At 37.8% G+C, this 14,935-nt stretch overlaps 1 protein-coding gene across 1 annotated transcript; it reads right to left on the bottom strand.

Annotated features, from left to right (window-relative positions):
* Nucleotides 1–5,650: 5,650 nt before the first annotated feature.
* Nucleotides 5,651–7,644, bottom strand: LOC136209005 (F-box protein CPR1-like). Its single transcript, XM_066000340.1, has 2 exons — nucleotides 7,371–7,644; nucleotides 5,651–7,143 (listed from the first exon to the last, which is right to left on the bottom strand). Exons 1-2 carry the CDS (start codon nucleotides 7,391–7,393, stop codon nucleotides 5,946–5,948), a joined length of 1,221 nt encoding a protein of 406 aa, XP_065856412.1. The 5' UTR covers nucleotides 7,394–7,644; the 3' UTR covers nucleotides 5,651–5,945.
* Between the last annotated feature and the right edge of the window lie 7,291 nt (nucleotides 7,645–14,935).

The following is a 14,935-nucleotide window of genomic DNA, read 5'->3' as shown; positions in this document are numbered from 1 at the left end:
CAGGCGTGAAGGAAGGTTTACAAGACGACATTCCCGCATGCTCAATAATTTTTTTGGCATATTTCTTTTGAGATAAAAACAAACCACCGGAATTACGAGTAACTGCAATACCAAGAAAATAGCTCAAGGGACCCAAATCCTTCATAGCAAATTCGGAGCTAAGAGTAGAAATAATGTGCTTACGAAGAGCATCAGAGGAAGCTGTGAGGATGATGTCATCGACATATAACAACATATAAGCAATATGTGACCCATGATGATAAATGAAGAGGGAGTGATCCGAAGTACTATGAATAAATCCAAGAGTACACACAAAATCTGCAAATCGCTTGTACCAAGCACGAGGGGCTTGTTTGAGGCCATACAAGGATTTCTTCAACAGACATACATGATTCGGCTTATCAGGATCTCGATAACCAACCGATTGATGCATATACACAGTTTCTTTCAATTCACCATGTAAGAAAGCATTCTTGACATCCAATTGATGGATATCCCAATGCTTGGAGAGAGCCAAACTGAGAACAGTACGAATAGTTGCGGGTTTTACAACCGGACTAAACGTTTCACCACAATCAATGCCCACCTACTGAGTTTTTCCATCACATACAAGACGGGCTTTATGCCTCTTAAAAGAGCCATCAGGATGCTCTTTATGAGCAAAAACCCACAAAGAATGAATAACATTAACATCAGGTGGACGAGGCACCAACACCCACGTCTTATTTTTAATAAGAGCATTAAATTCATCATCCATAGCAGTTTTCCAATTCTGATCATGAAGAGCAGACACAGGGTTACGAGGCAAATAAGACCTAGACACGACGGTACTTAGGTTAAATTGACTCTTGGGTTTAAAAATCCCACGTTGACTCCTAGTAACAGGACGAGAAGACATATTAGGAAGAGGAGGTAATGGTGGTGGAGTTGGGATCGGTGAGGGAAGTAGAGGTGGGCTGTTTGTATGATGGGAAGGAGAGGCCGAGATATCAGATGAGGTCAGATTTGGGCTTGGCAAGGATGATTCCGATGGACCAGCGGCATGGGTCGGGTGGAGGACCAATGGGTCGGGTGAGAGAGGGCCGGATAATAGTGGCTGCCCGCGACCAATAGGAGGGCTGTTTTGGGCTCGGGTTGGGGTAGAAACCGGCGGGGTGTCAAGAGGAGGCCCATTAGTGAGATGAAATTGCACATAGGGTGTAAGTCCATGATCCAAAAAATCATAACTAGACACAGTGGGTGGAGGAATAGTGGCGAAAGGAAATTGAGTTTCATCAAAGATCACATGACGACATACTATGATTTTCTTAGACTCCATATCATAACATTTATACCCCCGGTGATGAGGCGGATAGCCTAAAAAGACACAAGGAGTGGACCTAGCTTGGAGTTTGTGAATTGTGGTGGATGGAAATAAAGGATAACATAAACACCCAAAGACTCTCAAATGGGAATACACAAGATCGGTCCTATAGAGCACACATAATGGGGATTGGAATTCTAAATTTTTAGTTGGACGAATATTGAGAAGATAAGTGGCCATTTGAAGTGCATGATGCCAAAAATATGATGGGATGGAAGCATGAACTAAAAGTGTGTGGATAATATTATTGATGCTACGAAGTTTTCTCTCGGATTTCCCATTTTGAGACGAAGTATGAGGACACGAGAAACGAAAAGAAATTCCATTAGCATTACAAAAATCCCAAAAAGCTTTATTATCAAACTCCCTCCCATTGTCACATTGGATATTTTTAATTTCCCTTTCAAATTGAGTACGGATTAGTGCTCGAAATTGTAAAAAGATAGAGAAAACATCTGACTTTTTATGCAAGAGAAATGTCCACACAAAATTAGAAAAATCATCCAAAAAAACAATGTAATACCGATGCCCCATTGAACTTAAAATAGGAGACGTCCATAAATCGCAATGAACAATATCAAACGGCAAAGAAGTTTTATTATTGGATGAAATAAATGGCAATTTAATATGTTTTCCAAGAGGACAAGACCGACAAATTGAACTACTACAAAGAGAATTACATTCAATAAATTTCTTTTGTCTAAGAGCATCTAACACCGGAGAGCCGGGATGTCCTAAGCGGTCATGCCATAAGGATGGCACTAAAACAGCAAAACTAGAAGGAGGACTTGGCGGGAAAGTGGCTTTGGTAGTGACGGGATAAAGGTCGCCTTGACTCTCACATCTCATTATACGCCGACCCATCTGAAAATCCTTCACAGAAAATCCAAACGGGTCAAATTCGACAGATACTGAATTGTCAGAAGTAAACTTACGGACAGAGACTAAATTTTTAATAATATGTGGAGCATATAAAACATATCTCAATGCTAAGGGTGGATGTGGGTGAGTTAAGTTTGTGTGCCCTAGTCCATGAATCGGAATTGAATGTCCATTACCAACAATTATGCCATGATTATTGCTCATATTAAAAATAGACGAGAGTTTACCCTTATCAGACGTCATATGTGAAATAGCGCCTGTATCCATGTACCATGGATTTTCCGGAGGATTGAGGCTCAGAGTGTACAAAGCAGATTCAATATCCGTAGGCTCGGAATAGGTAGCAGTATGAAAGGCATGTTGTGGGCAAGGGCCTAACAGCCCTGCATTCTGGGCCGGAGGAGGACCTGTGTAATTGCCAGTGGGCCGAGCCCATGACTGAGATGGATATGGACATGGAGGGGCCTGCCAAGGAACCCAAGACCAAGAGCCCTGTTGTGAACCACCCCAGGACGGCTGCTGCCACTGATGTGCCGAACCACCACTGCCCGGCCGGTTCGCCGGATTATTTCCACGGCCACCGCCGTTGCCACCACCACGAGATTTATTATTATTATTCCAGCGCCCCTTTTTCTTATTCTGTCCCCGATTGCCTCTTTGAACCGGATGATATTGTTGCTACATATACCCAAACGGATTAGCAGACGGAGGAGAAAAAGGAGAAGATCCCACCGCCACCAAAACAGTCCCCGCCGAGGCAGTAGCGGCCTTCTTCGCTAAACCGACCTCCTCCAATATAACCATCGATCGAGCCTGATTAAATAAAGGAAGAGGATCCTTTTGTCGAATAATAGTGCAGATACTATATATGCTTTAGTGAGACCCGAAACCATCTGAAGAACAAGTCGGTCATTCGAAACCGGGGAATCCACATTACGGAGTTGATACGATAATTCCTTTAGACGTTGACAATAAGCAGTGGCGGAAGAAAAATCCTTCATAAGAGTATGAGAAAACTCTTGTTCAATTGAAACTGCACGGGAATGCTTATTGTCCTGAAAGATGTCACGTAAACGATTCCACGCCTCCACGGCGGTAGCATCCGGCTCAATTATCGTCTCTAACAGATCATTAGTAATGGTGGAATAAATCCACCCAAGAACCGTGGCATCTAAGGTTTCCCACTGATCTTTGGCAGCCTCATCGGAGGGAGAGGCAATGGCTTTACCATTTGGAATGATATGGTGGATAACTTTGTGGGATTTGGCAAAAACTTTAAAGAGTTCCGCCCAGGTAGAATATTGAACCTTCTCCAAACTAAGAATAATGGAGATATGGTTTTTAATATTAGACACCCCAAGCGCCGGATGAAACTTGGAGTCAGTCATGATGAACAGATTAATCAATAAGCGGAAGGTAGAGGTGAAGATTGGCCGACCAGTATAGAGAGACTGGAAAAGAAAAGGACGGCGACTCCAGGAAGAAAACTAGGTTTAGTCTGATACCATAATAGAAGATAATCTGTTGATTATTTCTTAAGCCTAACACGACATATATACAAATATACAAGAGTAATTTTAGGAGCTAATCTAGGAAACAAGAATAATTTTAGGAGCTAATCTAAGAAACAAATCAACCTACTAATTACAAATAAGGAGCTAATCTAGGAAACAAATCAACCTACTAATTACAAATAACTTTACAACAATATTTCCTAAAACAGAATAATAACCATTCGGTTATTCTAACAATAACATTTTAATATATTCCCCAATTTATTAAAAATTGCAATTAAGTCCTTTAGTGTTACAATTCCCCTCCCCTTTAATTTATTTTAACATTTCTATTTATTATTTTGATCACTAAAATTCATCGTATATAACAAATCTCAATTCTTATTAAGATTACACGTACACTATAAACTGATTTAAACTAAAGGTGTTATTTCATGCTTTAATAAGAATTCAAACGATGAATTCAAGGTGTTATTGAATCTAATATCGATTTATAAATATTTTAAAAACAATTTGGGCACGGACGTGATAAAAATTCCTGTAAGAAACAAATAGAAAAATGATTTTTTTATAAGGTTTATGGGAGAGTTATTTTTACTTAAATAGTATTTTTAATTAAGTTTTTAATTATATTATAATATAGATTATTAATTATCATAAGCTATGAATTTCTTATTTTTATATTATATATAATATATTATTTTACAACAAGGTTCTAGCAAAATGGCACTGTCCTTCCCGTGGGGCTGTCTGCTGCAGTGTGGACGCTGCATTCTTCATCGAAACGGGTCAGACGGGGGCTGCTGCTGTTATTCGATCTGATGAAGGGATATTCTTGTTAGGTCGGGTTAATATGATAGAAGGTTTACAGCAGGTGTATGAGGGTGAGGCTTCCGCGTTACTGGGCGCCATTCAATGGGTTGCTGCTGAGGGTTTTGAGCAGGTTGTGTTAGAAACGGATTCGCTAACGGTTGTGAAGGCTGTTAATTCTCCACTTCTCGACGATAGTGAATTCGGCGATATTATTGCTCAATGTAAAGCGCTTCTTGGCCTTAATAACGGTTTCTCGGTCCGTTTTGTTAGGAGATTAGCTAACGGTTTAGCCGATGCTTTTGCTCGGTTATTTCGTTTACATGCTATTCCTTTTACTTATGATGTTATTCCGGATGTAATCTCTCCTAGTTTGTTGACTTTTTACCCGGTTGAGGCTCATTAATCCAATTTGTTTTAAAAAAAAACAAGGTTCTAGCAAAATGCTTTACATTTATATTACTCCCTCCATTCTCAAATAAATGTCATTTTAGATAATTATTTTTGTTCTTTTTTAAGTGTCGTTTTCGTTTTTCAATAAAATTTAGTATAGTTTTTTGGTCTAAGCATTTAAATTTTGTCTTGATTTATGTGTTTTTTAAACTTTCAAAGTTTCTTCTCCAATCATTATAGGAGAGAAAATTTTTATTTAGTTAATCCATGTAAATTTATTAATTTAAGTGCATATTAATTGTGTTTCTTAATTTGTGTGAAAATTCTAAAATGACACTTATTTGAGAATTGAGGGACTATAACTTTACCAAAATTAATACAAATTAACTTTTTATAATTGATTATCCTGGACAGTAAATCACTTTTTATATGTTATTAGAATCCAAGTCCCTCAAAATACAAATTAATTTTGAGAACGTTAATCAACTTAGCTTGATTGAAATTACCCCTTTATTTCAGCAACAACAATATCAGATTATCTTAATGTTGATTAGTTGGAATGAAGCTCAATCAAATAAATAATAATTTTATGATAAAAATCTATTGAATTTGCATTTTACAATAAAAATTAGTTGCTAGCAAAACATAAGAAAACTAAACTAATTAGGGGGTGTTTGGTTGCTCATTTTCATACTCCTTTTTGTCTTTTCACTTCAAAAATGAGAGTTTTAGATATTTGGTTAGTGACTTCTTGTTTGCCTTTTACATCTGAAAAATAGCATTAGGTGTTTGGTTAGTGATTTCATGTTTGTCTTTCACACCTGAAAAGTAACTTTTACAAAAGTAGAGAATCTCTGCTTTTGAAAAAGCAGTTTTTTCCAACAGCAACAGCAAACAGTAGATAAAACAAACGGACTCTAAATCTATAAAAATAGCAGAAATCACTACAACTTTCAAAGCAAACATGTCTTCATAAGAAAATGCTAACGACTTGTTTGCTCCAGAATTGCTTTCTTCTTCTTCTTTTTCTTTCTCTTTTTCTTGTTCAACCAAACCAAACTCTCAATACAAGAGAACACCTTCTGATTACATTTATCTCCGGCGACAATCCTTTGGATATTTTTCTCTTTAAAATCATACGAATACACGGCATATTGTTCATACAAAATATAGATTTTATCTCCATTCTTCGAAAATCCCAAAATTATTCCATTTTCCCAAATGGAAAAATCTGAGAAAGATTGTATGCAAGAAAGTTGTTGAAATCTAATGGAGCATAATTTAGTCCAAGAGAACTCACCTCCATCATTCTTCTTCCTAGCATATAACTCCCAATGCTGATTCCAACAGAAATGGCTGACACAGAGACATCCTTCAACAACCTCCAAATTATGATACTCAAAATCACTTTTGTCAAAAGCCAAATTAGGAAGAGATACCTTACAAAATGTCTCTTTCATCAAATCAAATGCCAATATTATTCTTACATCATCATAATCACATAAGAAATGGAAAGCACCATCCACAAAGCAATTGCTAAAATTATCTCTAAGCCAAGAGACATCATCAGGGAGTTCAATCCTTCTCCAGTAACCTGATCTAAATCCCAAAATCCAAATCTCATAATCATAATCTCCGTCATCCCATACATGATAAATAACTTGCTTCTCTCTTATTACTAGAACCTTGTAATCATCTATTGAAGAGACATAACCAAAACCCCAAGCTATGATGCAAGGTACCATATAATCTTCCTTATTAGGTAAAACAGGAAGTTTTCTAAACTTCCGGGTAGTTGGATTCCACACAACAAGACTAACATGATCTTCCCTTAGCAGGACCAAACCATTGCAGTGACCAAAAACGTCGTATGCAAATTTATCAAAGTTGCCTGATTCAGGTGGATTCCCCTTACGGAGCTCAGGCGGGAAGGGCTCATCCATGTCTAGAACATGAATCGGGACCGGATTAATATTGTCCAACCAGGCGTAGTGTCGGAAAATAATCTTGCGGTGAGTTCTATTCTCCAAAGTTGTAGTGAGATGCGACTTGATGAAATCAGAGCTATCAATGATGTCAAGTAATGATTTAGAAATGCATCTGAAACGCAAAAGAGTCTTCCCCGGCAACAATTGCAGAATTTCGGTGATAATTTCCTTAGGAACTTCGTTTGCCATATCACTGATCATTTAGGGTTTAGTTAATTACACAGAAAAGAACCATAAATATCATTAAGTAAAGAGTTTTCCCCCAAAAACAAAGTCAATTTCAAATCTATCTATTATCTAACAAACGAAATTCATAATCTGCGAAATCCCTAACTTGAACAAATTCGAGAAAATCGGAAAAGCTAAGAAGAAAGTAAATCGAAAGAATCAAATCCAAAACCGAGGAATTAGATATTATACCTGCTTGTGTTCTCAATAGCCATGACCAAATCATTGCCATTATAATGCTTGTGTTCTTCTTCAGTAAACTCAACGATTCTTCTGTGATTATTAGATGATCCAAATAGCTCAGATATGAAAAAGTATGCAGCCAAACCCAAAGCTATAACTGTAAAAATCGCCGAGGGAGATAGAGAATCCGATAGCTGCAAACCCAGTTTTCGGATTAGGTTTTGATTTCCAGGGATCGGAAAGAGGAGAAATGTATTACTAGTTCAGTCCACGCAATACTTACCTCAATTTTAACTACTGATATTAAAAAAAAAAATTAAAAAATAGTTGTTTAAGTAATTTTTTAATTGTATTAAATTTTAATATTTTCTATATTTAGTTGTTTAAGTAATATATTTGTTTGAGAAAGATCTAAGTTAAAGTTATAAGTAATATATTAGTATGTGTTGGTATGCCTGTTTATATTGAACCTGGTACTAATGGTATGTGTTCATATGCCAGTTTTGCAGCTTATCAATGAAATATTGAAATTGGTTCTGCTGAAGCTATTGCTATAAAAGAGACACTTCCCTGGCTTAAGGCAAATGGGTGCAGGAATGTTGACGTCCGCTCAGACTATTTATCTGTTGTTCAAACGATTAATAGGCCGTGTGTATCTCTTTCTTATTTTTCAAATATTATTTTTGAGTGTATTGTGTTGTTAAAAGAGCTAGGTAATTCATCTGTCTCTTTTGTAAAGCGTTTAACGAATTGTGCGGTTCACTGTTTAGCAAGAACGGCCAATTCTATGTCTGATCGTGGGGAGTGGTCTTGTGCTCCTCAATTTTTGTATTCAATTCTTTTAGCAGATAAAAATACTAGAAATTCCACTATAGTCCTGGTCCACTGGATCTTACCAATAAAAACATGATAATTGTGTATTTTTTTTTCTTACACCAATAATCTTCTAATGAAATTGATTGGATCCATTACACCCGGTACACTATAGAAATACTCATTAATATCAGCTCACGAAATCTTTTCCCTTAATTTTGCTAAGGTAGCAATCATAGGATTATTTTTGAGGTAAAAAAAAAAGCTATAGATATGGATCTACAAAAACCATATGGATTTGTTTTGAAATTAACTTTTTATAAAATAGAAAGAATATTATAGGTTTAAGGTGTTATTCAAACCTTCACCTATTCAAAATTTTGTCATTTGGTCTCTGGTCTATTATTCGATCACATTTGGTCCATGAACTATCCCAATTAGTAAAATTTCACACAATTTAGATGGAGACTTGACAAAATCGTTATTCCCCCTCATATATAATGATATTTTGACATATGAGTTGGACATGTCACACGTCTTAAAGTTTATTTGCCACATAAACTCTCTTATGTGAAAATAATTAATTAGATTAAAAAAGAAAAACAAATCTTTGAACTCAAATTTATCAAATTTAAGTGTCAAAATATCATCACATATTAATAGAATAACAATTATGTTAAGTCTCAATTTAAATTGGATGAAATTGCATCAATTGGGATAAGTCATGGACCAAATGTGACCAAATGATAGATCAAAGACCAAATAACAAAATTTTGGATAGGTCAATGACCAAATAGTGGTTAAAGCCAATATTATAGGGTATTGCTATATACCGCCTCCTAATTCCGGTTCACCGCACCCTTTTGACCATATTGCCCTTGCCATTTTTTTTCTTTCAAAACCTTAAAAACTCTCTCTCCCTTTCTCTCCCGAGCACAAATCCCGGATTTTCCAAAAATGGATCCAAGCATTCCCGAGGATAATGATTTCGAACACGAGGTAATATTACGATTATTAAAAACGTAATTTGTCAATTTTGAATTTTTTTTTTCGTTGGTTTTTGCTTGAACGGGTGGCGCATACTACCCGTTCTTTAGGCCGGCCGGATGAACTACCCGTTCGGCCTAAGGAACGGGCAGTATGCGCCACCCGATCCACCCATGGAACGGGTGGTATGCGCCACCCGTTCCACCTATGGACCGGTGGTACGCACTGCCCGTTCCACCCACGGAACGGGCAGTACGCGATGCCCGTTTCCGCCTATGGTGAAACGGGCATCGTGCCCGTTCAGGCAAAATTGGGCAGAAATTGCCCCGGACTATTTTTGCAGGGGAGAAATTGCCCCGAAGTTTTTTTTTATTATTTTAATGTCAATTATGCTAACATATTATGCATTTTTTGTATATTCAGGTACCGATAGAAGATTGAAAACCCGATAACATTGATTATAGTTCGCGTTTCATAACGGACACCGTTTTCCCTTCGTGTCAGGATGCTATTGATTGGGCAAAAAAGATAGCTATTCAGAATGGATTTGAGATTGTAATATCTTCGCACAAACATGGGGGAAAACAGAAGCTATTGCGATGTTCACGGGGTGAACGATATAGAGGTGTTGTGAAAATTGATGAAGATTCTGCAATTAGAAAAAGTAAAACTAAAGCGTGCCGCTGTAAATTTCAGATTAAAGCCTATCAACATGAAGACCTTTCTGGATGGGGGATACAGGCTAAGGCTGGGTTAACTGGAATGCATAACCATACAATGCGTATGTATCCAGAGGGAAGTCGGCAAATGAGCGGACTCAGTATCGCATCTAAACAAATTGTGCGTGATATGACTTCAGCTCAAGCAAAGCCCTGTGCTATTTTAGCAGCAATTAAAGAAAAACACCTAGAGGACAACTCAGTAATTAAACACATATATAATTACAGGGACAAAATGAGGAGGGACGGGTTTGAAGATAGAGACCTGGCTAGTCAATTCTACCATATTGCTGTGGAGAACAAATATGTCAATTACACACAGGCTGATTCAGGTGTGATAACGCATGTGTTCATGGCACATCCAGAGTCAGTTGATATGTTCAGGACTTACTACTGGTACATCGACATTGATTCAACGTACAAAACAAACAAGTACAAAATGCCGTTTGTTGAGATTGTGGGGATGACGCCATGCAATAACAACTTCAAGATAGCGTATGCTATTGTTAAAGACGAGACCGAAGGGAGCTATCGTTGGATTTTGCAAAGGCTGAAGATTTTGATTGGGTTTGATCTTAACCCGACCGTTGTTGTTAGTGACAGGGAGCTTGGGTTATTAAAGCCGATCCAAGAAGTTTTTCTACAAGCAGCGCACTTGCTATGCACTTGGCATATAAATAAGGATGTGGAAGATCGGGTGTATAGAATTTTGGGAGATAAAGGCCTTGCCTCTAAATTCAAGAATGGCAGATGGAGAACAATATTACAATCATTAACTATTGAGGAGTACGAGACCAATCTTAGCATGATGAAAGATAAGATGAGCAGGTACAAAAATCTTATCTCGTATGTTGAGGATATGTGGTTGGTGCATAAGGAGAAGTTTATTGTTGCTTGGACAAGGAGTTCCTACATTTTGGCAACACAACTTCTTGTCGAGTGGAGAGCGAACATGCTAGTCTAAAGCAATGGCTCAATACGGCAACTGGCTCCCTTGACACGGTATGGCAGAAGGTTCACAAGTAGATTGAATCACAAGCAACTAATATAAGGTATTTGCAATTTCTTCTACTGTAATTTAGGAATTTGCATTTATGGCTGTATCATTTCACTAAATAATAGTAATTTTGTCTTCGTATCAGGTACATGCTTGAGCAGTCCCGGCTTCGTCAAGCAGTCACTTTCGCCGGTCGCCCATTAAACCAACTTGTATTGAAAGTCTCTCACTACTGTCTGGAGTTGCTGAATGAAGAGTTAGAGCGCATGAGAGGGTTGAGCCATGAAGTGGACGTGCGTTGCGGTTGTGTATTGAGAACCTCGCATCAGATACCATGTGCATGCGAGCTGAAACGAGCTTGTGATCTGGACGAAATGATCAGTACTGAGAGTGTTCACGTGTTTTGGAGAACACTTTTAATCAATCATGGTCACACTGATGAAAATGCAGGGCGTAATGATCTGAACGAGGATCAGTGATATTTTCAGTCCTTAGTGGACCAGGTCTCTAAAGGCGACCCATCCTTAATGCGTAATATTTCAATGCTTATCCATGATCAACTACACCCTGATCAAGCTTAGTACACAGAACCCGATGTCAAAATTCACGTGCGAGGGCGACCTAAGGTGAGCAAATCCACAAAACGTATGCCGAGTTCTTGGGAATACAATGAAACTCGTCGTGGACGGGCTCGTTCTACTAGTTCATCTAGGAGTCGTGGTAGAAGTGGCAGAATTAGCTCTTCATCCTCGGTATATAATGGTGCCTCATCAGGTAATGTTTATCTGATAAACCTAACTTTTTTTTGTAAATGTTTTGCAATATATAGTTCATTTACACTAATATACATGAATGCAGATGGAAAAATGTATTATGGTTCTGACTTCGTACATTCCGATAAAATAGTTGGCATAATTAAACCATATGTCGAATCATACTACGACGTTGTAGGTGATGGAAATTGTGGTTTTCGTACGGTAGCAACTTACATTTTTGGTAGCGAAGAAGCGTGGCAGATAGTTAGGCATCACATTCGAAATGAAGTAATTGCTAACTGTTGTCTGTATGCAAGAGTGTTTGTTGATACTGTTGATGCAGCTATTCGTAGGGTAAGTTGGGACGGTGTAGGTTGTACGCCGGATTATTGGATGCTCGTTTGGGATGACTTGTGGCCGGTTGCTACAATGTACAATGCTGCTGTCATGTTATTTGGCTTCTCGGGTGGTAACACATTAGCGTTGTGTGGTACTATCTTACCATTGTATGCCGCATCCACTGCTACAAGACCAGCACGTGAGATTTGTATAGCTCATTTAGGGAATCACTGTCATCACTACATACGTTTAAATTTATCGCCTAACTTTCCGGTGCCCCCTATAATACACTGGTGGTTTCGGCACCGAAGTCAAAGCGTTGTAGGATGGGAGCGCTTCTATCAGGATAGGGTGGCACAGTGGACCAGATTGGCCAAACTTAGGGGATATTAGTATTTGGTATTGTATGGTTCTGTAATGTTACAGGTGAATTCTGATGAATTTTGTGTGGTTTTGTATGGTTCTGTAATGTTAAAGGTGAATTCTGATGAATTCTGTGTGGTTCTATAATGTTGCAGGTGAATTCTGATGAATTTTGTGTGGTTTTGTATGGTTATGTAATGTTACAGGTGAATTCTGATGAATTTTATGTGGTTTTGTATGGTTCTGTAATGTTACAGGTGAATTCTGTGTGGTTTTGTATGGTTTTGTAATGTTAAAGGTGAATTCTGATGAATTCTGTGTGGTTCTGTAATGTTGCAGGTGAATTCTGTGTGGTTTTGTATGGTTCTGTAATGTTACAGGTGAATTCTGATGAATTCTGTGTGGTTTTGTATGGTTCTGTAATGTTATAGGTGAATTCTGATGAATTCTGTGTGGTTTTGTATGGTTCTGCAATGTTAAAGGTGAATTTTGATGAATTCTATGTGGTTCTGTAATGTTGCAGGTGAATTTTGTGTGGTTTTGTATGATTCTGTAATGTTACAGGTGAATTCTGATGAATTCTGTGTGGTTCTGTATGGTTCTATAATGTTACAGGTGAATTCTGATGAATTTTGTGTGGTTTTGTATGGTTTTGTAATGTTAAAGGTGAATTCTGATGAATTCTGTGTGGTTCTGTAATGTTGCAGGTGAATTCTGTGTGGTTTTGTATGGTTCTGTAATGTTACAGGTAAATTCTGATGAATTCTGTGTGGTTCTGTATGGTTCTGTAATGTTACAGGTGAATTCTGATGAATTCTGTGTGGTTTTGTATGGTTCTGCAATGTTAAAGGTGAATTCTGATGAATTCTGTGTGGTTCTGTAATGTTGTAGGTGAATTCTGTGTGGTTTTGTATGGTTCTATAATGTTACAGGTGAATTCTGATGAATTATGTATGGTTCTATAATGTTACAGGTGAATTCCAATGGCCATATTCCAACGGCCATATTCCAAGGAATATATTCGAACAGGTTCGTTCCAACGACCATATTCAAACGGATATATTCCAACGGCTATATTTTCCATCTATAAAATTAAACAATTTTTCTACTTCAGTTATCCACATTCACTCATTCAATTCATTTCAATGAAAACTCTCAACTATCAATGGCTTCATCTGATTTTACCAATGTGTTCCCTAATTTTCCTTCCGAGAAAAGGATAGTGTCAACTTTGAGTAAGTCTGATTGCACGGCGAAGATGCTTGATTACCAATACTATTCAATCCGTGTATATGGAGAGACATTTGTTAGTCCAGCAATGTTTCATCCTGAAACTCCATTTATGTTTTGCTTCAAGCTTCCGTCTGCTGGTGAGTTTCCAATATACTCCCTACACATGGTATGGTTCTTATGTTATATGCATTACATGCCATTTGAATTCTCTCTAGAGGAATGGTTGAACAGTTTGAATGAAGGAAATATTCCTAGTCATATTCAAACATTTCTGAAGTGGTTTATGCCTATTGATGACTGGAAAGCTATGTTCGCTAGACTATTGCGTGATAATCAGAGGGGAATTATCCCTAGAAAAAATTTCAACTCCATCATCTTTTTAAGATGGACAGAGTCTGAAATTTCTCATGAGGTTCATCGAACTTATCCTTACTCGATCGTGCAAAATTGGGATCGCCATAAATTAGAGGTTCGAGTACTACAGAGTATCAGCGCTTCAAAAAATGATTACCTTCCAGGACGAGCTTGGCCAAGAAATAGAGGAAATGCTCCATGGAACATTTTTCCTGTGGAATATGAGGCGAATATTGCAGAGGAGAAAGAGATATACCTTGCAATACAGTCAGGTGTAGAAGCGGCATCTTCACCAAACATTGATGAGTACGAAGAAGATAGTGACTAATGTAATATTTTATGCCGTGGTAATGTATTTTTTTCAGTTTATGTCGTGGTAATGTATTTTTAAATTTTTAATAATAATAATTTGGTATTAATGACATTGCAATAATAATAAAGCGTACCACAAAAAAAACGAAAATATCAAAGTTCCAAATTCAGTCATAATAGTACTAAAATACTTCGAAATACAGTCATAACTCACTTGGCCAAATTCCAAGCACCCATAATCTGCTCTAACGACTGTCTATATATAATCGCAGCATCCTCGTCCAGATGACTCATGTGATCCAAAACAGTTTCACCCCAGGTAGCTAATCGACTAACCCACTGTCAAAAGTAACGAACAAAAAACAGAGTTAATATCACTTCACACTTCAGTAAATATCATTTCACATTTGTAGATCAGTAACGAAAAATCAAAAATAACTTACAATCTCAATGTTCGAGCGAGTATAAACAGACGGTTCGGGTGCAACAATCTCCGGAAGTAGACGAGGGTGTGAGTGACGGGTGTACCAATGCATGTACTGATCCTCACAATCTGATGGAGTACGTGCTGGAGTGAATACAGACAATCTAAGGACGGCCGACTGGGGAAAAGAGTCCCAAATACCCTGCACCATCACAGCTGGCACATCTACACGATACTTCAAACTGGCCCACGGACGCACAGCCTTAGAAGGCTGCTAT

This window comes from Euphorbia lathyris, chromosome 10 (genome assembly GCF_963576675.1).
Source record: "Euphorbia lathyris chromosome 10, ddEupLath1.1, whole genome shotgun sequence".
NCBI lineage: Eukaryota > Viridiplantae > Streptophyta > Magnoliopsida > Malpighiales > Euphorbiaceae > Euphorbia > Euphorbia lathyris.
The sequence above is the reverse complement of the archived record's forward strand: the minus strand, read 5'-3'. Positions and strand labels throughout refer to the sequence as shown.